Here is a 23,965-nt window from a genome sequence, read left to right as displayed (position 1 = left end):
CCCACACTGATGAGCAATACTCAAGTATAGGTCGAACGAGTGTTTTGTAAGCCACCTCCTTTGTTGCTGGACTACATTTTCTAAGCACTCTCCCAATGAATCTCAACCTGGTACCCGCCTTACCAACAATTAATTTTATATGATCATTCCACTTCAAATCGTTCCGCACGCATACTCCCAGATTTTTTACAGAAGTAACTGGTACCAGTGTTTGTTCCGCTATCATATAATCATACAATAAAGGATCCTTCTTTCTATGTATTCGCAATACATTACATTTGTCTATGTTAAGGGACAGTTGCCACTCCCTGCAACAAGTGCCTATCTGCTGCAGATCTTCCTGCATTTCGCTACAATTTTCTAATGCTGCAACTTCTCTGTATACTACAGCATCAACCGCGAAAAGCCGCATGGAACTTCCGACACTTTTGTTGATGTTCATCTTATATCCTCCTTTCGAGCCACTGTACATTTCGTTCAGCTACTTTTCCAGGCCCGTTGATGTCTCTGTTAGAATTACAATGTCATCGGCGAACCTCAAAGCTTTTATTTCTTCTCCAGGGATTTTAATTCCTACTCCGAATTTTTCTTTTGTTTGCTTCACTGCTTGCTCAATGTACAGATTGAATAACATCAGGGATAGACTACAACCCTGTCTCACTCCCTTCCCAACCACTGCTTCCCTTTCATGCCCTCGACTCTTACAACTGCCATCTGGTTTCTGTACAAATTGTAAACAGCCTTTCGCTTCCTGTATTTTACCCCTGCCACCTTCTGAATTTGAAAGAGAGTATTCCACTCAACATTGTCAAAAAGCTTTCTCTAAGTCTACAAATGCTAGAAACGTAGGTTTGCCTTTCCTTAATCCATTTTCTAAGATAAGTCGTAGGGTCAGTGTTGCCTCACGTGTTCCAACATTTCTACGGAATCCAAACTGATCTTCCCAGAGGTCGGCCTCTACCAGTTCTTCCATTCGTCTGTAAATAATTCTTGGTAGTATTTTGCAGCCGTGGCTTATTAAACTGATAGTTCGGTAATTTTCACACCTGTCAACACCTTCTTTCTTTGGGATTGGAGTTATTATATTCTTCTTGCAGTCTGACGGTATTTCGCCTTTCTCATACATCTTGCTCACCAGATGGTAGAGTTTTGTTAGGCCTGGCTCTCCCAAGGCTGTCAGTAGTTGTAATGGAATGTTGTCTACTCCAGGGGCCTTGTTTCGACTCAGGTCTTTCAGTGCTCTGTCAAACTCTTCATGCAATATCATATCTCCTATTTCATCTTCATCTATATTCTCTTCCATTTCAATAATATTGTCCTCAAGAACATCGCCCTTGTATAGACCCTCTACATACTCCTTCCACCTTACTACTTTCCCTTCTTTGCTTAGAACTGGGTTTCCATCCGAGCTCTCGATATTCATGTAAGCGGTTGTCTTTTCTCCAAAGGTCTCCTAAATTTTCCTGTAGGCAGTATCTATCTTACCCCTAGTGATATGTGCCTCTACATCCTTACATTTGTCCTCTAGCAATCCCTGCTTAGCCATTTTGCACTTCCTGTCGATCTCATTTTTGAGACGTTTGCATTCCTTTTTGCCTGCTTCATTTACTGCATTTTTGTATTTTCTCCTTTCATCAATTACATTCAATATCTCTTCTGTTACCCAAGGATTTCTATTAGCCCTACTTGATCCTCTGCTACCTTCACTATTTCATCTCTCAAAGTTACTCATTCTTCTTCTACTGTATTTCTTTCCCCCATTCTTGTCAATCGTTCCCTAATGCTCTCCCTGAAACTCTCTACAACATCTGGTTCTTTCAGTTTATCCAGGTCCCATCTCCTTAAATTCCCACCTTTTTGCAGTTTCTTCAGTTTTAGTCTACAGTTCATAACCAACAGATTGTGGTCAGAGTCCACATCCGCCCTTGTAAATGTCTTACAATTTAAAATCTGGTTCCTATATCTCTGTCTTACCATTACATAATCTATCTGAAACCTTCCAGTATCCCCAGGCCTCTTTCATGTACACAACCATCTTTCAAGATTCTTAAACGAAGTGTTAGCTATGATTAAGTTATGCTCTATGTAAAATTCTACCAGGCGGCTTCCTTACTCCCATTCCATATTCACCTACTACGTTTTCTTCTCTTCCTTTTCCTACTATCGAGTTCCAGTCACCCACGACTATTAAATTTTCGTCTCCCTTCACCATCTGAATAATTTCTTTTATCTCATCATACATTTCATCAATCTCTTCGTCATCTCCGGAGATAGTCGGCATATAAACTTGTACTACTGTGGTAGGCGTGGGCTTCGAATCTATCTTGGCCACAATAATGCATTCAGTATGCTGTTTGTAGTAGCTTACTCTTATTCCTACCGAGCGAGGTGGCGCAGTGGTTAGACACTAGACTCGCATTCGGGAGGACGACGGTTCAATCCTGCGTCCGGCCATCCTGATTTAGGTTTTCCGTGGTTTCCCTAAATCGTTCAAGGCAAATGCCGGGATGGTTCCTTTTAAAGGGCACGGCTGACTTCCTTCCCCATCCTTCCCTAATCCGATGAGACCGATGACCTCTCTGTCTGGTCTCCTTCCCGAAACAACCCAACCCCCTCTTATTCCTATTTTCTTATTCATTATTAAACCTACTCCAGCATTGCCCCTATTTGATTTTGTATTTATAACACTGTATTCACCTGACCAGAAGTCTTGTTCCTCCTGCCACCGAACTTCACTAATTCCCAGTATATCTAACTTTAACCTATCCATTCCCCTTTTTAAATTTTCTAACCTACCTGCCCGATTAAGGGATCTGACATTCCACGCTCCGATCCGTAGAACGCCAGTTTTTTTTCTCCTGATAACCACGTCCTCCTGAGAAGTCCCCGCCCGGAGATCCGAATGGGGGACTATTTTACCTCCGGAATATTTTACCCAAGAGGACGCCTTCATCCTTTAACCATACAGAAAGCTGCATGCCGTCGGGAAAAATTACGGCTGTAGTTTCCCCCTGATTTCATTCATAATGTACAAAATATTCTACCAAGAACCGACGGAACAGTCAGTCAATGCAACTACATTGTATTATAGGCGACATCCTTAATGTTATTTACTGGTGACACAGTCCTGATAGTTGATAACGAAGTCAATTTTTATGTTTCAGGTGCAGTGAAGAATCGAAATACGCGTTACTGATCCGCAGTTGCTGCACGTTCACCCTCTTCGCGGGTCACACACCGCTGCTGGTGTGATTACGGTTTCACATTTCGTTGATGAAAATGAGGTGTTAGTAATCCTTATGGTTTCAAACTAAAACTGGAAGCTTATATAGCCCACCTGGTAAATGAGGTCTTACAGATAAATTTGTGTGTATGAGTAAATATATATTGTACTGACAAACTGCCTATTGGCTTCTGTTTCGGGTTCTTCGGCCGACGTTCATCTAATGATTTTTCTGACGTTTCGCCAGCACGAGTGGCTGGCATTGTCAAAGGTTCACCCTCCATTGCCGGTGGTGAACTGGAGGCGAGCTCGCGGCCGCAGACTATATGTACCTGGCGCGCCAACGTCCGAGGGCTTCTCCGCGGTCATTTCCGGTGCGGTTCTCCTCTTGCTACCTGCGACGGTCGTTCGCTGCAGTACGGGAAGCCAGGATCCGTTTACCTTAAGGCTTTCCTCTTTCTTGTTGAAACTGTTCGCGTGTTTTTGGATTTCTACAGCTTCTCTGAACAAGCGCGTGTGATAGTGCTTCTCTACAGCCAGAACTTCCGTGTCGGCGAATTTTATTACGTGGTCGGTCTCATTCAGTGCGTGCTCTGCCACGGCCGATTTCTCCACCTGCCCCAACCTGCAATGTCGCTTATGCTCTTTGATCCTGGTGTTAATGGATCGTCCAGTCATTCCGACATAAACTTTTCCGCATGTGCAAGGTATACGGTATATTCCCGACATTGCAAATGGGTCTCTTTTCTCCTTCGCCGATCTAAGACACTCTTTGATCTTCCTTGTCGATTTGAAAATCGTCTTTACGCCGTGTTTGCGCAATATACGGCCGATTCTGTCCGTCACTCTGGGAATGTATGGCAGAAAGGCCGTACCCGACATTTCTTTTTCTGGTTCCTTACTTCGCCGAGTGTTTAGCTCTGTTACACTTCTAATGTAATTTGTGGAGTACCCATTGCTCCTCAGAACAGTTTCCAGGTGTTGCATTTCTCGTTTGAGGTGTTGAGGCTCACATATTCGTCCTGCTCTCGTTACGAGCGTACTAATCATGCCTCTTTTCTGGCTCGGGTGGTGGTTTGACAGTTTGTGCAGGTATCGGTCCGTGTGTGTCGGTTTTCGATACACGCTGTGTCCCAGGTTTTCGCCGTCCCTTGTGACCAGCACATCTAGAAATGGCAGTTTCCTGTCCTTTTCTACCTCCATGGTAAATGTTATGTTGGCATGGAGGCTGTTCAAGTGTCTCAGGAATTCACCGAGCTGTTCTTCACCATGGCTCCACACCACGAAAGTATCATCGACGTACCTGTACCACACCTTAGGTTTGCAAGTCGCCGAGTCCAGTGCCTGTGCTTCGAATTGTTCCATGAAAAAGTTGGCCACCACTGGACTGAGAGGACTACCCATGGCTACGCCTTCCAGCTGTTCGTAGAAATCGCCATTCCACGTGAAATAGCTCGTGGTGAGACATGCATGGAAGAGCTTTTTGATGTCTTGCGGGAACATGGAACCGATGTGCTCCAGAGCGTCGCTGAGTGGCACTTTCGTAAATAACGAAACAACATCAAAACTGACCAGGATGTCGTTTGGCGCAAGTTTCAGTTTCTTCAGCTTCTCAATGAAATGTCCTGAGTCCTTAATGTATGTGTCGGTCTTTCCCACGTTTGGCTGGAGCAGAGAGGCCAAGTGTTTCGCCAGTTTATACGTTGGTGAGCCAGGAGCGCTAACGATCGGTCTCAGTGGAATGTTGTTCTTATGGATCTTGGGTAATCCATACAGCCGAGGTGGTAGGGCTTCTGTGTTGCGCAGGTTTCTCTGTATGTCCGCCGGCAGAGAAGACGCCTTGATTAATCGATTCGTATTCCGAGTGATACGCTGCGTCGGATCTGCGCTTAGTTTTCGGTACGTCGTCGGATCTAATAGGTCTCGGATCTTTTGCTCATAATCTTCGGTCTTCATTACGACGGTCGCATTCCCCTTATCGGCAGGCAGTACCAATATACTCTTGTCGGCGTTGAGATTCTTAATGGCTTGTACCTCTTCTTTCTTCAGGTTGCAAGCTGGTGGTTTTGCTCGGCGCAGTATCCTGGCTGTTTCAGTGCGTATTTCCTCTGCCCTTTCACAAGGAAGGGTCCGAATGGCTGCTTCGGTGTTGGCAATGATGTCCTCCATAGGTATAGTTCTCGGGATGATAGCGAAATTCCCTCCTTTTTGAAGGACTGACACTTCCTCTTCGGTCAATTGTCGTTCAGTGAGGTTGACCACTGTGTGTGACATGTCGGGAATCGCCTTGTCGGTCTGCTTCCGGCATCTTTCAAACTTTTTCTTTTGCCGCTTGGCGCAGCGCTCGAGTTCGTTCTGCATGCTCCTGTGAGTGATGCTGTCGATCTTGTCCCAGTCGTCTCGATGCATTCTGCTACTTAGTTGATAGAAAATGTCCAGAAGTTCCTGATCCGTTCTTGCCAAGTCTCTCTGTGTTGTATGTATTCGCTCACGAAGAAAAGCTCGTTCCATTCTGTCGTAGATACGATGTGCTTGGGCGGTGGTGAATAGGCGCTTGCATCTGGCTGTAGAGAAGCACTATCACACGCGCTTGTTCAGAGAAGCTGTAGAAATCCAAAAACACGCGAACAGTTTCAACAAGAAAGAGGAAAGCCTTAAGGTAAACGGATCCTGGCTTCCCGTACTGCAGCGAACGACCGTCGCAGGTAGCAAGAGGAGAACCGCACCGGAAATGACCGCGGAGAAGCCCTCGGACGTTGGCGCGCCAGGTACATATAGTCTGCGGCCGCGAGCTCGCCTCCAGTTCACCACCGGCAATGGAGGGTGAACCTTTGACAATGCCAGCCACTCGTGCTGGCGAAACGTCAGAAAAATCATTAGATGAACGTCGGCCGAAGAACCCGAGACAGAAGCCAATAGGCAGTTTGTCAACAAGTGGCCACGAAAGCCTTAATAATTTTGTATATATTGTACTGTTTGCGTGTGTTTTGAAGTTAGGAAAGGATAATAGAGAAAATGGTGTGAAGTGTGAACTTTTATAGATTGCAGATAACTGCTGTGAAAATTATAATATTTCGGAGTAAGTAAAAGATACAGAGGCGTTAATGAAATTCTGACACCGAAGGGAGCTGGTACACACATTCGTAGCTGTTTTGCTTCCCCCCCCCCCTCTCTCTCTCTCTCTCACACACCCATAAATTTATATTATTTAATTTAAGAGAAGCTCTACTACGAATTTCATTTGAGACACTGCAAACATCCTGCGCAGGATGATAGGCATTTGAGGCGCAGATGGCCACAGCTTGCTTTAATTCTAAGCGCTGCTATGGCCAGGTGTGGACCCAGAGTTCGGTTCCGGACGGGGGTGTCACACTTTGTGACAGTCTCCACTCTTTCCCACCTCCTACATCCAAAAAAAAATCTAACTTGCCATCACCACCACTGTTAACATGCCACGGATGCCTAAGATTACATTAATAGCAATGATTCGATATTTTATTACAATAATAATTTTCTTACTTCACTGAGTACTTTGCTTTTACATCATTTCCAAAGTTCAAAAATGGCTCTGAACACTATGGGACTTAACATCTGTGGTCATCAGTCCCCTAGAACGTATAACTACTTAAACCTAACTAACCTAAGGACATCACACACATCCATGCCCGATTCAGGATTAGAACCTGCGACCGTAGCGGTCACGCGGTTCCAGACTCAAGCGCCTAGAACCGTACGGCCACACCGGACGGCCCATTTCCAAGGAGTTCCATGTCAGAGAAATACGGCATTTGAAAAGGATTAATCGACAAATTTGAGGAGCACATTTGTCACGTTAATATTAATGAACTATAACAGCAAAATCAAAATTTACTCAGTATAAAGTGCGCATTTATCATTGTAAATATTTCACTTAGCACTACGATTGTGAACATAGGTCTGCAGAATTTGACTAGGCGTTCCCGTGAATGAGAGGAATGTTGTTTACTTGAGTCATTTGCGCCTTTATTCTAGAATCGGTCTTACTTTTCTCTTTCTGTTTCCGCTTTCTGAACTTTCTGAAGTTCGTGCGTTCTACCAGTGGCCCCCCAAATAGTTATTCGAGTTATGTATGTAAATGGGTGCCCTCACCTGTCAGAACGCAAGCCCGTCACGTGGGCAATAAACTAAAAAGGGTGTTGCAATTTTCAAGAATCCCTTGCATTTTCGAGACTTAGCTTTTAGGCTGCTTTATTCTTCGAAAGTTAGTTCACAAAGACGGAAATTTATATTTGTAAAAATATAAACGCTTCTACTAAAACGTTTTGTGTGTGAGTGTGGGGGGGGGGGGGTTGGAAGGGGGGAGGACTGCCACCCTACCGTCACCAGCGATGTGCACCTGCCTACGGTCCACTTCCAGAAGACGCAGGCAATCACTTTATTTGTTCTGGGCGCCACGGAGTAGTTTGTTTTCTTCGCAAACGCCAGAGCTTTGTCTTTGTGACATGTATTTGTAGCAGTAACGACAGATACATTGCAGGCGTGATGACTGTGGACGAAGTGGACAACAAAGGGCTTCCCTTTGAAGAGAAGTGATCAATATTTAAGTTTGTGTCACTGTCACAGATGCTCCCGGATGACGGGGAGCCCAGCTGCACCGTGATGCGAATGTGAACCACCTGTCCCCAGGATCGAAACGTTTTGTTTGTGGGATGGACATTCCTGGCCGATTCATCAGTGATTCACAATGGAGATCCTACCCCGATGACTACATACCGCGGCGACGGTCAAGCTGCAGTAAGGTCGACATATAAGTCCCATTCGCAATGACACTTTTAATGTGTCAGAAGACCGCAGTCTGTCCTATCTTCCAACGGATATGAGAAGTCAAGCAGAATTCTACACTCGTATTTGCTAAAACGTTGACGACCCGTTATGTTATACTGTCACTACTAAAGGAGAGAAATTAGATGTATATTCTATAATATTTTCGCGGGTCTGTCGCCAGTGTGTTGTATCTTCTTGTCACAATATTTTCACCACGTGGCTCGTTATCATCAGTTGCTCCCTGACGTTCTCAATTCTCAGGGTGACTGTTCCTTCTTTTATACACCCAATTACCATCCTCCCTTCACGTTTCCGCGCTCCTGGCGTCGATGTTCCTTATTCCTTCCGCATCTGAAATTTCCTCGTTCGTCTCAGTCTGTCAGATATCAATAGAGGAGGACATGGTCATGTATTTCCATCTCAGGTCTGTTGGACGAAATCATAATTGACGTGGAGCAATTCAGTACCGTAACTTCAATTTTGTCTCACGTTATAGCATAAACGTAAGGAAGTAAGTTCAACTCAAGACGAAATAATTTCAGGAGCGCGTCTCGGAAATAATGTGAACCACACACACAATTGATGAAGAGAAAAAATTGAGTTGAAAGGGGTGAAACAGACTTATTGCAAACAGGACTGGGTGATGTAATAAAATCGACGTTTTTTTTTAACACCGAGTGTTAAAAAACCATTACCATTTTCCAACATTTTCCAAACAGGATTTATGATGTACAGATGTTGTTAGTGACGTTCTATAGGTAATTAATATTTCAGTCTTGTGTTTCCACATGAAAAATAACTTATAGCCTCACACTGTCTTGTACTATCTACCTGTCTTACTCCTGAGTTAATGAATACCAGGTGTCGAATTACGTACCTCGTTGTGCTTGAAGGCAGCCCTCGAGTGCTTCAGGATGGAGTACATTGAGTTTGCGACAGAGAAGCCGTGAGTCCAGTTGTGGTAGGGCACACGGCGATAATTCTTCCGGACGGTCAGCGTGAATCTGATGAGGCTATCACAATCGAACGAAGACAGCCCGAACAGGTCTTTGAACATGAATATAGCGTGGCGCGCCTTCTCGTAGTCATCCAGCTTGAACACGTTGAAATAATAACTGAAACAAGCAAAGCTACAGGTGAGGATATTTTTGATTAATCAATGTTCTTATGATACAAATATGTCAATTAATGTGATATAGAACTGATTGTTGCAATTACCAGCCAAGATCATTGCATGATATATCATCGATTTCCATCCTGTGAGTAATTATGATTTTCTCACAAAATTAAGCTATTTTTAAACAAATAATCTCTGTTACTGGTATTTAGTTATACTAACGTTTATGTACAATTCTCATCATCAGTCACTCAACATTCACTATTTTATAAAGCTCTCCTCCAAGCTTTCTCATGCACTGAGGTCTTAACCCATACTATGAAAATAGACTATGGGAATACAGAAATGTCAACATTTTGACTAAAGACTGGCGATGAGTATCCACCAGTATTGCAAAGGACATTGATTCAGTTCGGTACAATGTAGAGGTGTGAAAGCAGATTATCGACTACCGTTGTAATGACTACAAAACAGAGAAAGTGAATGAGCTTAGATCATGACTTACTATTTGCGGAACCTACAACAAAATTTAATATAAAAAAGATTTGAAATGATAATTAAATAGACACCCTAGCTGCAAACAGGCGTTGATATACTTCACTGGGGACATGTTGAAAATGTGTGCCCCGACCGGGACTCGAACCCGGGATCTCCTGCTTACATGGCAGACGCTCTATCCATCTGAGCCACCGAGGGCAAAGAGGATACTGCGTCTGCAGGGACTTATCCATTGCACGCTCCCCGTGAGATCCACATTTCCAACATGTCCACACCACTACATTCGTAGTGCGCCTAATAGATGTTTGCCCATCATACTCATTACTCGTGGCAGATTAATCTACCAAGTCTCGTACGAGTTCGGGCATAGCGTGTGCGTTCACACAAGAAGGTCAATGGCCGGGAAGCAATATTTTAACTATATATGACGGTAGTATCTGTTCTCGAAAGAACACATACCGTGGATGACCATGCAGCTTTGCTATCAACGCCTGTTTGCAGCTAGGGTGTCTATTTAATTATCATTTCATTTCTAGCAAAGCTGCATGGTCATCCACGGTATGTGTTCTTTCGAGAACAGATACTACCGTCATATATAATAAAAAAGATTGTTACAAGTAAGTCGTACCTATCGCCCCCATTCACCGATTATTTATTGTTTTAATAAACCATCAGTAAAGAGGAGTAAGTATTATTTATTCAAGTGTTATGTAAGTGTTATTTATCTTTTGTCATTTTCAAAATAGGATTTTTCTATTCTTTTAAATTTTCTGTTTAATTAGGTTCTACACTTTGTTGGTGTGTCTGTTCTCATTCATCTGTTATCGTCTCACATAGGCTAGGAACCACTGTGCCATACAGTTTAAATATTTTGGCTTTAATGTGACAACAACAATGCAATTGTAATAGAAGCACGAGTATACACTTCAGGAGCAAGAGCTTTCGTATCGAAAACTGCAAGGGACTGTAGCACTTTCCATATCTCACATCAATTCTCAAATAATCTGTACATAATTTGTTTGGCAAATCATGTAATTAGTCGTAGTTGCCAGCATAAACTTCTATAATCTCGGTCAGAGAAATATGGGCAGTCACCACCTACACCGTGTTCTAACGGTTGCGATAATGTGACTGGCCGTGATGACCATACCTATTGTTCCGTCGAAGGATTTGAGACAGAACGGACAATGAATCCGACTCTTTCAGCACATTTCTTGGAGGAGGAAAGCTTCATGCGGTGTGAGGTGTCTGAACGAAGAGCAAGCCTGTCAGTTCGTGTGACGTCAGGTGAGGGCTGTGTACTGCAATGTTGCCTAGCAAACGGCGCCAAGAATGCGGAGCTGGAGGGTTCAGCGATGACAATGACATGGGGACCACAAGCAAAACAGAGCAGCCAGTTTTTGTGTCTGCATGGGAAAATCTTTTGCTATTTGTGCGCTGCAAAGCTGCAAAGTGTTTAGTACTGAACAAAGAAGTATGGAGTATTAAGAAATGTAAATTACAACGCCATTATTCTATGTGTCACACAAAAGAATGTGAGAAATATCAAGGAGAAGAACGTGACGCAGTAACATTGAAATTAAAGGAATTTGCCCACGTGGACTCTCTAAGTAGGAAAGCGTCTGTCCGTCTGAGCCACAGGCCAGCTTTTCGTATAGCCATGAAAGTAAGCCTGTTTGCTACAGGAGACCTTGCCAAAGAAATTATTGTGACGGCCGCTGAAAAAATGTGTTCATATTTGACAGAAGACTTTGAAAGAGTATAGCGAAGTGACAAAAACCGTGGGATAGCGATATGCACACTTACAGTTAGCGGTAATATCACGTACACAAGGTATAAAAGGGAAATATATTGGCGAAGCTGTCATTTCTGCTCAGGTGATTCGTGTGAAAAGGTTTCAGACCTGATTATATCCACGCGACAGGAATTAACAGACTCTGAACGTGGAATGGTAGTCGGCGCTAAACCCATGGAACATTTGATTCCGGAAAACGTTAGGGAATTCAGTATTCCAGGATCCACAGTGTCAAGAGTGTGCCGAGAATGCCAAATCTCAGGCATGACAGTGGCTGATGGCCTTCGTTTAACGACTGAGAGCAGCAGCGCTGCCGGCCGGAGTGGCCGAGCGGTTAAAGGAGCTACAGTCTGGTACCGCACGACCGCTACGGTCGCAGGTTCGAATCCTGCCTAGGGCATGGATATGTGTGATGTCCTTAGGTTAGTTAGGTTTAAGTAGTTCTAAGTTCTAGGGGACTTATGACCACAGCAGTTGAGTCCCATAGTGCTCAGAGCCATTTTTGCAGCAGCGCTAACAGATAAGCAACTCTGCGTGAAATAACCGCAGAAATCAATGTTTGTCGTACTGTAAGGACAGTGAGGCGAAATTTTCTGCTAATGGGCTATAGCAGCAGACGACCGACGCGAGTACCTTTGCTAACAGCACAACAAAACCCTCAGCGCCTCTCCTGGGCTAATGACCATTACGGTTGGACTCTAGGCAACTGGAAAACGTGAGCTGCTCAGATGAGGCCTTTTAAGTTGGTGAGAACTGCTACTAATGTTCGAGTGTGGCGCAGACCCCGTGAAGCCGTGGACCAAGTTGTAAACAAGCTTGTGGTGACTCCTTAATCGTGTGGACAGTTTTTCATGGAATAGACTGGGTCCTCTGCTCCATCTAAAGCGGTTATTGACTGGAAATGGTTATTTTCGGCTACTTGGAGACCACTTGGAGCCATTCATGAACATCATATTCCCAAACAGGTATGGAACTGTCACCAGGTCACAATAGTTCGCAATTGGTTGAAGCACATTCTGGGTAATTTGAGCGAATGCTTTAGCGACCCAGGTCGCCCGACATGGGTCCCATTCGTGGGACATAATCAAGAGGTCAGTTCTCGCACAAAATCTTGCACCGGCACACTTTCGCAGCTATGGCTGGCTATAGAGGCAGCATGGCTCAGTATTTCTGCAGGGGTCCTCCATCAACTTGTTGAGCCCATGCCATGTCCAGCTGCTGCACTAAACCGGGCAAAAGGAAGTCCGACACGACATTAGGAGGAATCCCGTGGCTTTCTGTCGTCTCAGTGTAAGTCTGCCTCCTAAGACTATTATGCGACGTGTTCAGGAAATGCGAGCAGACGTCCACGAGGACGTAATTTTGTACGAGGAGCATTCAATAAATTACGCAACACACTTTTTGAAAGCAGGTTGTTTCTAATCAGGACTCCAATACACCATATTAGTCCCCACAATTTTGGCTACAAAACTCTATTTTTCAATATAGCCCACCTTACTGGGAAGGCTTGTACGCCCGCATGGTACCACTCTACAGATCGACCTCGGAGACAATTTGCATCAACAAATCAACAATGTCCCCATCATCCACGTACAGCTTCCCACGTAGTGCACCTGTCATTGGGCCAAACGGAAGTGGGAAGCTGCGAGATCCGGGCTGTAGGATGGATGAGGAAGTAGTGCAATCTAATTTTGTGAGCTCCTCTTGGGAGCGCACACTTGTGCGAGGCCTTGGTTGTCAAGAAGAAGGAGAAGTTCATTTACATTTTTGTGGCGGCGAACACATTGCAGGAGTCACAGCTGTGGGCGGCCGGCCGGCACGCGGGACGATAGGACACGTTCGCGCTACCTTTGTTGCGATGATGACAGACGCCTCGCCCAATGACTAACCATGCATTTTTATACTGATGAGTCTCCGTAGACATTATTCAAGCACCTATGAATATCTGTGATGATCTGGTTTTCTGCCAAAAGAAACGCAATGACAGCTCTCTGCTTGGAAAGCACCTCCGTTACAGACGCCATTTCGAATGCTACATATAGCGGTGCCCTCTATCAGAACTTCTTGGGAACTATAGCGACTGAAGTGGGAATGGTTCAAATGGCTCTGAGCACTATGGGACTCAACTGCTGAGGTCATTAGTCCCCTAGAACTTAGAACTAGTTAAACCTAACTAACCTATGGACATCACAAACATCCATGCCCGAGGCAGGATTCGAACCTGCGACCGTAGCGGTCTTGCGGTTCCAGACTGCAGCGCCGTTAACCGCACGGCCACTTCGGCCGGCTGACTGAAGTGGGAATATTCCACGGTATCCCATAACAAATTCTGTATTTTTTAAAACCGAAATTGATCGAGAAAGAAAGTGTTGCATTACAATTGAACGCCCCTCCTACATTATTCCTTAGCTGTCGATGAGAGTAGTGATGTGTCAGATACTGCGAAATTAGCTATTTTCATTAGGGGTGCCGATCACAAGTTGAACATCAACGGAAGTTTTCGATTCAATTTCCCTTATGGGCACCAACACGGGTTTGGACATGTTCATATGTGTTGAAAGAGATGCTGAAAACGCGGGCCTGAGTTGGAACAAGCTTGTTTCTGTCGCAACAGATGAGCTCTGTCTACGTCTATGAAACGTGTTACTGGTGAAACACATTATCTCATTGCAGTCCACAACATTCTTCATCAAGACACTCTTCGCGCTAAGTACAGTAAATTGAAGAATTTTGTAGATACCGTGGCACGAGTTGCAAATTGCATCCAGCCAAGAGCCTTAAACATAGACAGCCTAAAACTTTTCTTGAAGAATGTCGCAGTCAGTATGGTGACCTTCCTTATCACTATAACGTGCTGTGACCAGCTCTAAGACATCAGAGTTTCTTTGAGTTAAAGGACGAAATAGCATTATTCGTGACTAATAAAAAAGTCTGTACCTCACGTGAAAGAAAAGAAAACCTGGATTTTAGACTTAGCTTTCCTTGATAATTTAAATGGTCATTTGGACGATTTAAATACATGACTTCAAGGCAAGGGCTGAATTATAACAAATATGTACTACAGAATCAAAGCCTCCAACCAAATGACATTGGATGTGTTGATGAATCAACTCGTAGTTGGAAACACTGTGAATTTTCCGAAGTTATCGCACGTGCGTTCATCATATATTAGTCTCTCTGAGGAGTAAGTGCAAGTCTTACAAAATCTTCGTAATCAGTTTGCGTCGAGATTTCAAGAAGTAGAAGCTTTGTCTACTACGTCTCAGCTCTTTGCAACCCAGTATTCAGTGATTTCCAAAAACGTTCGTACCAGGTACCAAATGGAAATGTTAAATTTACACTGTGACGATTTGTTGAAGGACTGATATGACCACAAGAAAGAAAGACCTGACTGATTTCTACAATGGTGTTCTCCAATCCAGATTTCCGAGGTTGTACGCATTTGCTGCACGGATCTTACGCATATGAGGTTCGACATATGTGTGTAGGCAAATTCTTTCTGTTATGAAATTAGCAAAGTCGAAATCCCGGAGCACTTTGTCAGATCACAACATAACATGCAGCCTTCAATTAAAAATGTTCCAAAGATTACATTATAACATTAGCACACTAGTTAAAGAAATACTAAACAGGAAATGTCGGAAAACGTCAACGTAATTACCCTGTACGGCTCTTTTGTAAGTTGTAGTGAAAGTGGTACTATGTTCTGTTCTATTAACGTTATAACATGACTGTACTTCACATAAACTAGAATGTTTACGTATTTTCTCATAGAGTAGAGCCGAATGCAATCCGTGCCCGTTCCCCTCGAAACAGGAAGCGGATACACGGGTAGCGGGACTGTGTGGAAGGGACTGGGCAGTTTTCTAGGTTAGAGGGCCTCAGGGAACCGCAGAAAGGGCATTCGTTTGAAAGGGGGAAGGTAAAACACAGTAAGTTAGTTGTAGAAACGATTGGTATTGTAGTTGTAAATTGTCGTAGCTGTGTTGGGAAACAACCAGTGCTCCAAGCCCTATCAGAAAGCACTGAAGCTCAAATATTTATAGCTACAAAAAGCTGGCTAAAGCCGGAAATAAACTCAGCAGAAATTTTTTCTGACGATCTAACAGTGTTCAGAAGGAAAGATTAAATACAGTTGGTGATGGAGTATTTATCGTGTAAGAGCCGAAGTGGCCGCGCGGTTCTGGCGCTGCAGTCTGGAACCGCGAGACCGCTACGGTCGCAGGTTCGAATCCTGCCTCGGGCATGGATGTGTGTGATGTCCTTAGGTTAGTTAGGTTTAACTAGTTCTAAGTTCTAGGGGACTAATGACCTCAGCAGTTGAGTCCCATAGTGCTCAGAGCTATTTGAACCATTTATCGTGTAAGAAGTAGTTTGCCTTGTATGTTTAAAGCTGGCGGCAGGCATAAAACGTACTGAATGCTTTCTCAGAAAATTATTTTGAACAATTAGTTCATGAGCCCACTCGAAATGTAAATGGTTGCGAAAGCATACTTGACCTCTTAGCAACAAATAATCCTGGACAAATAGTGGGTATCGTGACGAAACAAGGGATTAGCGACCACTAGGCAGTAGCTGCTAGGCTGAATACCGTAACACCTACAACTATCAAGAAGGAAAGCAAAGTATATATATTTAAAAAAGCTGACAAAAATGCTCTTAACGCCTTTTTAAGATACAGACTGCACTCCTTCCGATCTGATCTTGTAGGCGTAGACAAGTTGTGGAAAGATTTCAAAGAGATAGTATCGACAGCAATTGAGAGATATACACCACACAAATTAATAAGTGATGGTACTGCTCCCCCATGGTACACAAAACGGGTCAGATCGCTGTTGCAGAAGCAGCGAAAGAAGCAAGCCAAATTTAAAAGAACGCAACATCTCCAAGAGTAGCAAAGTTTTGCAGAAGTTCGAAATATAGGGCGTACTTCAATGCGAGATGCTTTCAATAATTTCCACAACGAAACTCTGTCTCGAAATCTGGCAGAAAACCCAAAGAGATTCTGGTCATACATAAAGCACACCAGTGGCAAGACGCAATCAATACCTTCACTGCGCGATAACAACGGTGAAGTCACTGATGACAGTGCCGCTAAAGCAGAGTTATGAAACACGATTTTCCGAAACTCCTTCACCAAAGAAGACGAAATAAATATTCTTGAATTCCAATCAAGAACAATTGCCAAGATGAGAAACATAGAAATAGACATCCTCAGTGTCGTAAAGCAGCTTAAATCACTTAATAAAAGCAAGGCTTCCGGTCCAGATTGTCTACCAACCAGGCTCCTCTCGGAGTATGCCGATACAATAGCTCCATATTTAGCAATTATATACAACCACTCGCTCACAGAAAGCTCCGTACCTAAAGACTGGAAAATTGCTCAAGTTACACCAATACCCAAAAAGGGAAGTATGAGTAATCCGCTGAATTACAAGTCCATATCACTGACGTCGATTTGCAGTAGGGTTTCGGAACATATACTGTATTCGAACATTGTGAAGTATCTCGAAGAAAACAATTTATTGACACGTAGACAGCACGGATTCAGAAAATATCGTTCTTGCGAAACTCAACTAGCTCTTTATACTCATGAAGTAATAAGTGCTGTCGACAGGGGATGTGAAATTGATTCCTTACTTTTAGATTTCCAGAACGCTTTCGACACCGTTCCTTACAAGCGTCTTCTAACCAAACTGCGTGCCTATGGAAATAAATTATTCAGTACTTAGGAAATGAGCAACTTGATGTAGTAGATGTCTTCTGCTATTTGAGCAGATGGGAGGTATGATACTGCATGACGATCGTAGTACACACATAATGTGCAGGTTGCTTAAAGCTGGTACGAAAGGAGCTGACGGGCGACTGTGGTGAAGTCTGAGTCCGGCTGGTTGGGCGCCTGCAGAGCGGCTGCGCTGCGGTACTCACTCGTCGACGGCGGGCATGGCGTCCGGGATGCCGCGCTCGCGCACCTGCTGCACCTCGGCCTCGCCGCACGTGTTGTGGTAGCTCAGCACCTCGAGCGCCACGCGGTACTTCTGCTCGGAGCGCGCGATCTTGTCGTACAGCTTGGCGTGGTGCAGCGCCAGCCCGCAGTACACCGCGAACATCTCGAACGCTTCCTCGTCCTCCTGCGCACCGCCACCACCACCCACTCAGTGCAGAGCACGCTCAGCACTCGCTCACTCACCTGTCTTCCTGCAGCCTGCTCTTTCCATTAACACATGATAAGAACAGAAATACGGTGCAGATGACTGGGAGGGACGGTCACATAGATAATATTGTGGGTAGAGCAAACCAAAGACTGCGATTCATTGGCAGAACACTTAGAAGGTGCAACAGGTCTACCAAAGAGACTGCTTACACCACGCTTGTCAAGCCTATTCTGGAGTACTGCTCTGCGGCGTGGGATCCGCATCAGGTGAGACTGACGGGTGACATCGAAAAAGTACAAAGAAGAGCAGCTCGTTTTGTATTATCGCGAAATAGGGGAGATGGTGTCACAGACATGATACGTGAATTCGAGTGGCGATCATTAAAACAAAGGCTTTTTCGTTGCGACGGGATCTTCACATGAAATTTTAATCACCAGTTTTCTCCTCCGATTGCGAAAACATTCTGTTGGCACCCACCTACGTAGGGAGAAATGATCATCACTATAAAATAAGTGAAATCAGGGCTCTCACGGAAAAATTTAAGCGTTCTTTTTTCCCGCGTGCCGATCGAGAGTGGAACGGTAGACGGACAGCATGGAGGTGGTTCATTGAACCCTCTGCCAGGCACTTTATTGTGAATAGCAGAGTAATCACGTAGATTTAGATGTAGAGGGCCATAAGCTTTGACAGAAGACTGATCGTAACGGGTTTCTTTGTCACACTGGACTCTCGTGTGACGTCCATGTCTTAGTTACACTTGAGGAGTGTCATGTCGCAAACTGCTGCTGAGAGAATGGGAGAGCTGACAATCGATGCCGTCTCTCTGATCTAGAATTGCACCACGTGTACCACCGAGATAGAGGTCCAGTCCGACAATAAACCTGCCGTCACTCCATAACAGAATGTGAAATGAATATGGAATCCAGCCAAACAGTTTCTTGCACACCATGATGATAAGGAACAGTATTCCACCACTTTTCTTTCGCTTGACATCCAGAGACTGGTAAACACAAAATTTCTTAACTTCTTGTAACGCGTGTCTACAGCCTCTTTAAATTCTGTAAATGAAATTATGTTCCGCTTTTGGTTGTAACTTTTTGTTATTGTGTTACTGCAATTTCGGCTCATGTGGCATTGTCAGCCACATCACTTGATGTTGCGGCCTACAAATTTGTTGGGATTAGATCTTTGTAGGCCTGTGTCACCATGTAGTATAACATGACATTTCGTTAGGAAATGCCAAGGTACACTCATAGGCTCTTCGAGAAATGGAAGGTATTCACAAGAGTATGGGGGGAAAAACTATTATCTTAACTGGAGAGGGGCAACACACTGTCGGCAGGCTTCTGTTTCTGCAGAGGCAAGTATATATGCAGGAGCTGCACCTGCCGTGGGCATCAGACGTGAACGGTATTCGTCACTTGCTGTGGTGGACGTGTTACTTCGTGCAGCCGCTGATGGAAGCTGTTATGGTAGATCACCAAGGAATAACCAAAGAGCTTGCATTGGCATTGAACATTATGGAAACTGAAATGCACTTCACTTACTCTATTGTATACGCACCAGAGAGAGGGTCGAGCCTGGAGTTCATTGTAAGGTACATTGTGTTAATTGTCAATTACAATATATTGTTGAAATGATGGAACTCTGGTTACGAATGCTTTAAGCTGTTTGAGGAAAGAGATGAGCTATTTTTTCAGCTAAGTCATGAAATCTTCGGGGAAGAGGGTCCGAGCACGGTGAAGAAGGTATAATAATGTCGTGTGACTAGGGCCTCCCGTCGGGTAGACCGCTCGCCTGGTGCAAGTCTTTCAATTTGACGCCACTTCGGCGGCTTGCACGTCGATGGGGATGAAATGATGATGATTAGGGCAACACAACACCCAGTCCCTGAGCGGAGAAAAATCTCCGACTCAGCCGGGAATCGAACTGGGGTCCTTAGGATTGACAGTCTGTCGCGCTGACCACTTTTTTTCCCACCAAAAACAGTAACAAAAATGGCTACAATCAAATGACGTAAATAAGGTGACAGATAATTGCAGTCATAAATTACAGCATTCAAAAAATTAGTCTTTAGCAGTAGCACAATTAAGCACCTTCACTGTCACCTTCAACTGGTGGCAGATCAGCATGCACATATTCTTCTTCTGCAGCCGGTTCCTCATCATCATTTCCCAGACCCAAATTATTCATTCAGTAAATCCTTGATGTGTGTTCCTACCAGGGTAAATTACATGGACAGAAGAGCAGTCCAGAACAGCGACATCGCAAAATATTTCACTGCCTTGTTATTTTTGTCAGTTCCAGCCTTCTGAACGCATCTATAGGGAGTCCAAGATCTTCCTTTATATCAGACACCAGATGTTTGTCGCCATATTCTTGTATCTGCTGTACTACTGATTTATTTTTCACGTGTGACTTTCAGTTGAGGTTAGGGTCAGGAACGTGACCCAACCCATTCCCTCTCTACTAGGAATCCAGTTCCTAACCTATACCCATTCGGTTGAACATAATTCGGAGCATGTTACCATATTTCTTATTGTGATTCTGATATTTAAGCATTTTCTCGAATTCATTTTCCATATACATCTCGTATTCAATATATTCATCGCTCCCAATATTGTTAAAAACATAACTTGTACGAGGTGCATTCAAGTTCTAAGGCCTCCGATTTTTTTTTCTGCGGACTGGAAAGAGATAGAAACATGCGCACTGTTTTAAAATGAGGCCGCGTTCATTGTCAATACGTCCCAGAGATGGCAGCACCGTACGGCAGATGGAATTATACCGCCAGCGGAGAGAATGAGAACTGTTTTAAATACTTAAAATGGAGACGTTTTCCTTACTTGAACAGCGTGCAATCATTCGTTTTCTGAATTTGCGTGGTGTGAAACCAATTGAAATTCATCGACAGTTGAAGGAGACATGTGGTGATGGAGCTATGGATGTGTCGAAAGTGCGTTCGTGGGTGCGACAGTTTAATGAAGGCAGAACATCGTGTGACAAAAAACCGAGACAACCTCGGGCTCGCACAAGCCGGTCTGACGACATGATCGAGAAAGTGGAGAGAATTGTTTTGGGGGATCGCCGAATGACTGTTGAATAGATCGCCTCCAGAGTTGGCATTTCTGTGGGTTCTGTGCACACAATCCTGCATGACGACCAGAAAATGCGAAAAGTGTCATCCAGGTGGGTGCCACGAATGCTGACGGACGACCACACGGCTGCCCGTGTGGCATGTTGCCAAGCAATGTTGACGCGCAACGACAGCATGAATGGGACTTTCTTTTCGTCGGTTGTGACAATGGATGAGACGTGGATGCCATTTTTCAATCCAGAAACAAAGCGCCAGTCAGCTCAATGGAAGCACACAGATTCACTGCCACTAAAAAAATTTCGGGTAACCGTCAGTGCTGGAAAAATGATAATGTCCATGTTCTGGGACAGCGAGGGCGTAATCCTTACCCATTGCGTTCCAAAGGGCACTACGGTAACAGGTGCATCCTACGAAAATGTTTTGAAGAACAAATTCCTTCCTGCACTGCAACAAAAACGTCCGGGAAGGGCTGCGCGTGTGCTGTTTCACCAAGACAACGCACCCGCACATCGAGCTAACGTTACACAACAGTTTCTTCGTGATAACAACTTTGAAGTGATTCCTCATGCTCCCTACTCACCTGACCTGGCTGCTAGTGACTTTTGGCTTTTTCCAACAATGAAAGACACTCTCCGTGGCCGCACATTCACCAGCCATGCTGCTATTGCCTCAGCGATTTTCCAGTGGTCAAAACAGACTCCTAAAGAAGCCTTCGCCGCTGCCATGGAATCATGGCGTCAGCGTTGTGAAAAATGTGTAAGTCTGCAGGGCGATTAGGTCGAGAAGTAACGCCAGTTTCATCGATTTCGGGTGAGTAGTTAATTAGAAAAAAAATCGGAGGCCTTAAAACTTGAATGCAGCTCGTATATTTGCCCATTAACCAAATCACTGCGTTATTTTTTGCCTGAGGGTAGTAACTTTCCTCTGGTCTGCAGAAAATGTTAGTCGGTACATTGTTTGCTGAAGTTATTGTTATTTGAGCAATTTTCTCCCTGGTCCACCTCCAGTTGATAATCCGATCTCCACAAGTGTAACGATGAGGCACACTATCAACGAGGTTGCATTTGCTGCAGAGGTTAGTGTCACTTAAACCGATGGCAAAGAGACGCTCATTAGTGCTGATGATGTTATTGACTACATTGTACCACGCTGTTCTCATTTCAGACGAAAGAACATCACTACTGATGTTTTTCCAGACCACAGTCCATGCTATTCCAGCATATTTAGTTTCTATGTTATTTTTCCTTTCATGTTTCCGTCATTCAGCTAATATCGCCTTTGCTGTAACGTTTTTGGAGTTTAAAAGCTTTTTGCTGAGATAACGTAGTTCAAGATAATACTCCCTAATGGGTTTCAGCTTAAAACTTATTTTTTGTATATTTATCGGCGGCTCTACACTTTCTGGCCTGACAATATCGTATAGTTTTGCTGTAATGCACCCAGAATCGCTACACATTATGCTCCATGTTCGTTTGACATACAATGCCATCGCTTTAGACTTGATGTCGGTTAGATCCATTCCTCCATTGCTTGGATCCAAAACTGCTGTCTTCACCGGCACTCGAAACAATTCCCCTTTTCACAAGAACTTTGCTAAGGTGGACATGATCGTCTTCGCCACCATTGATGGAATGGGGAGAACCTGTGCTATGTAGTAGGCCTTGGATAAAATATACGTGTTGATAAACAGTATTCTCGGGAACTGGTCTATGCTACGTTGACAGTTATCAATCAAAGCTCCCTTGATTTTTCTTGCCACCTCCCACCAATTTATTGCTATCATTTTTAAAAGGGATGTTGTCAATGCCATTCGAAGAGCTTTGTGTTCATTAACATGGTTCGCCCACTCAATGCCCAAGTTAGCAAGCCGCCTTATATTTAGAAATTTACTTTTATTTTCATTTACCCTCGCACCTGATGCGGAACAGTATTTTGCAAGTATCATCTCTAGTTGTGTCACATCTGTTTGGTCTCTGATGATTACGCCTACATCGTCTGCGTAAGCACCTACCACGGTCTTTGTTCCTTGAATGGTAATGCCTGTCAGCCTGTGCTGTAGCTGTCTCAGGAAAGGTTCCAGCGATATAACGAACAGGAGCATGGATAAGGGGCTTCCTTGGGTAACACCCCTTTTTATTTCAATTTTTTTTGTCAGTTGACAGTTAACGGAGATTTGTGCAGTAACACCCATTGCCATGTTTTTGATGATGTCGATGGTTTTTGGCAGGAAGTCCATTCGGCGCATTGTCTCTATCAGGTATTTGTGATTAATTTGATAAAATGCCTTATGGAAGTCTATGAAAAGCAGTCCACATTTTATGTTACTTGCCTGCGCTAGCGCAATGACATCGCGATGCAAAGCCGCAGTTTGTAAAATAGTCCTTCTAAAAGTACAAGTCTGCTGTTGGCCTATGATGTCAGCAGTGCATGGTGTAAAGCGCTTGTTAATTACTCGAGCTATAATTTTATAATCTGAATTTAAAAGCGAAATCGGCCGTAGGTTGTTTATTTTTTTGCAGCCTCTGTTCTTCGGGGTCAACACGATTTTACATTGTTTGAACTCTGCAGGCACTGGCTTTCCTTGTAAGACTACAGCGACAATTTCGGTGAACTTTTCTCCTATTAGGGTCCAAAATCGTTTATAGAATTCAATGGGCAGTCCGTCAGGTCCTGGAGATTCTCTAGCAGGGGAGCTGCACACGATTTCTAATACATCTTCCTTGGAGATTTCCGAAGAAATGTTCTCATCATCATCTCGCGATATTCGTGGAAGACATGTACCAAAGAGCTCATCGTATTCTTCTTCGTTTGTTTCCCCTGACGCATACATACGTTCGTAGTACGCTGAGATCTCTTTAATTATTTCCTTCTGGGTGGTGATTATGGTACCATCATCTATTTGAAGTTCATCCATGAAACTTCTTCTTCTATTTTTGGCGTGTCTGACAAGGTGGTACAATGCAGCAGTCTCATCTTCAGTGACTGACTTTGATTTGGATTTTATTTTAAGTCTCTCCAGTTCCTTACGTTTCAGACTTATTAACTTTTATTTTCTTGATGTCTTTTAATCTTGTAGGAATTGCATCTGTCTGATCATAGAGGTCCCTGAGCACGCTGTAGTAGAATTCTACAGTCTGTTTCCTTTCTCTGGCCATATCTATACTAAAAGATATTAAAACTTTCCTTAACTTCGGTTTCGCTCGTTGGGTCCACCAGTCTATCACACTTGGAAAGTTGTTCAGTGAACGGAGACACATTTCTCAAGCTCTGGTTAGGG

The 23,965-nt window shown here is 44.0% G+C and overlaps 1 protein-coding gene and 1 non-coding gene across 2 annotated transcripts in view; both read right to left on the bottom strand.

Moving 5' to 3' along the window:
* The window catches only part of LOC126253228 (probable 3',5'-cyclic phosphodiesterase pde-5), an 824,318-nt gene that overhangs the window by 97,320 nt on the left and 703,033 nt on the right, over nt 1–23,965 (bottom strand). Inside the window, exons 10-11 of the mRNA XM_049954419.1 lie at nt 17,365–17,567; nt 8,904–9,141 (exon numbers count right to left, since the gene is read on the bottom strand). Of these exons, the coding sequence (XP_049810376.1) occupies nt 8,904–9,141; nt 17,365–17,567 (441 nt within the window). The remainder of the gene's footprint in view (nt 1–8,903; nt 9,142–17,364; nt 17,568–23,965) is intronic.
* On the bottom strand, nt 9,766–9,840 carry Trnat-ugu (transfer RNA threonine (anticodon UGU)). The gene has a single exon. It is a non-coding gene; the product is annotated as a tRNA-Thr (tRNA).

The sequence above is a fragment of the Schistocerca nitens genome, chromosome 1, assembly GCF_023898315.1.
Source record: "Schistocerca nitens isolate TAMUIC-IGC-003100 chromosome 1, iqSchNite1.1, whole genome shotgun sequence".
NCBI lineage: Eukaryota > Metazoa > Arthropoda > Insecta > Orthoptera > Acrididae > Schistocerca > Schistocerca nitens.
Note: the sequence above shows the minus strand (reverse complement) of the source record. Positions and strands in the feature narration are given on the sequence as shown.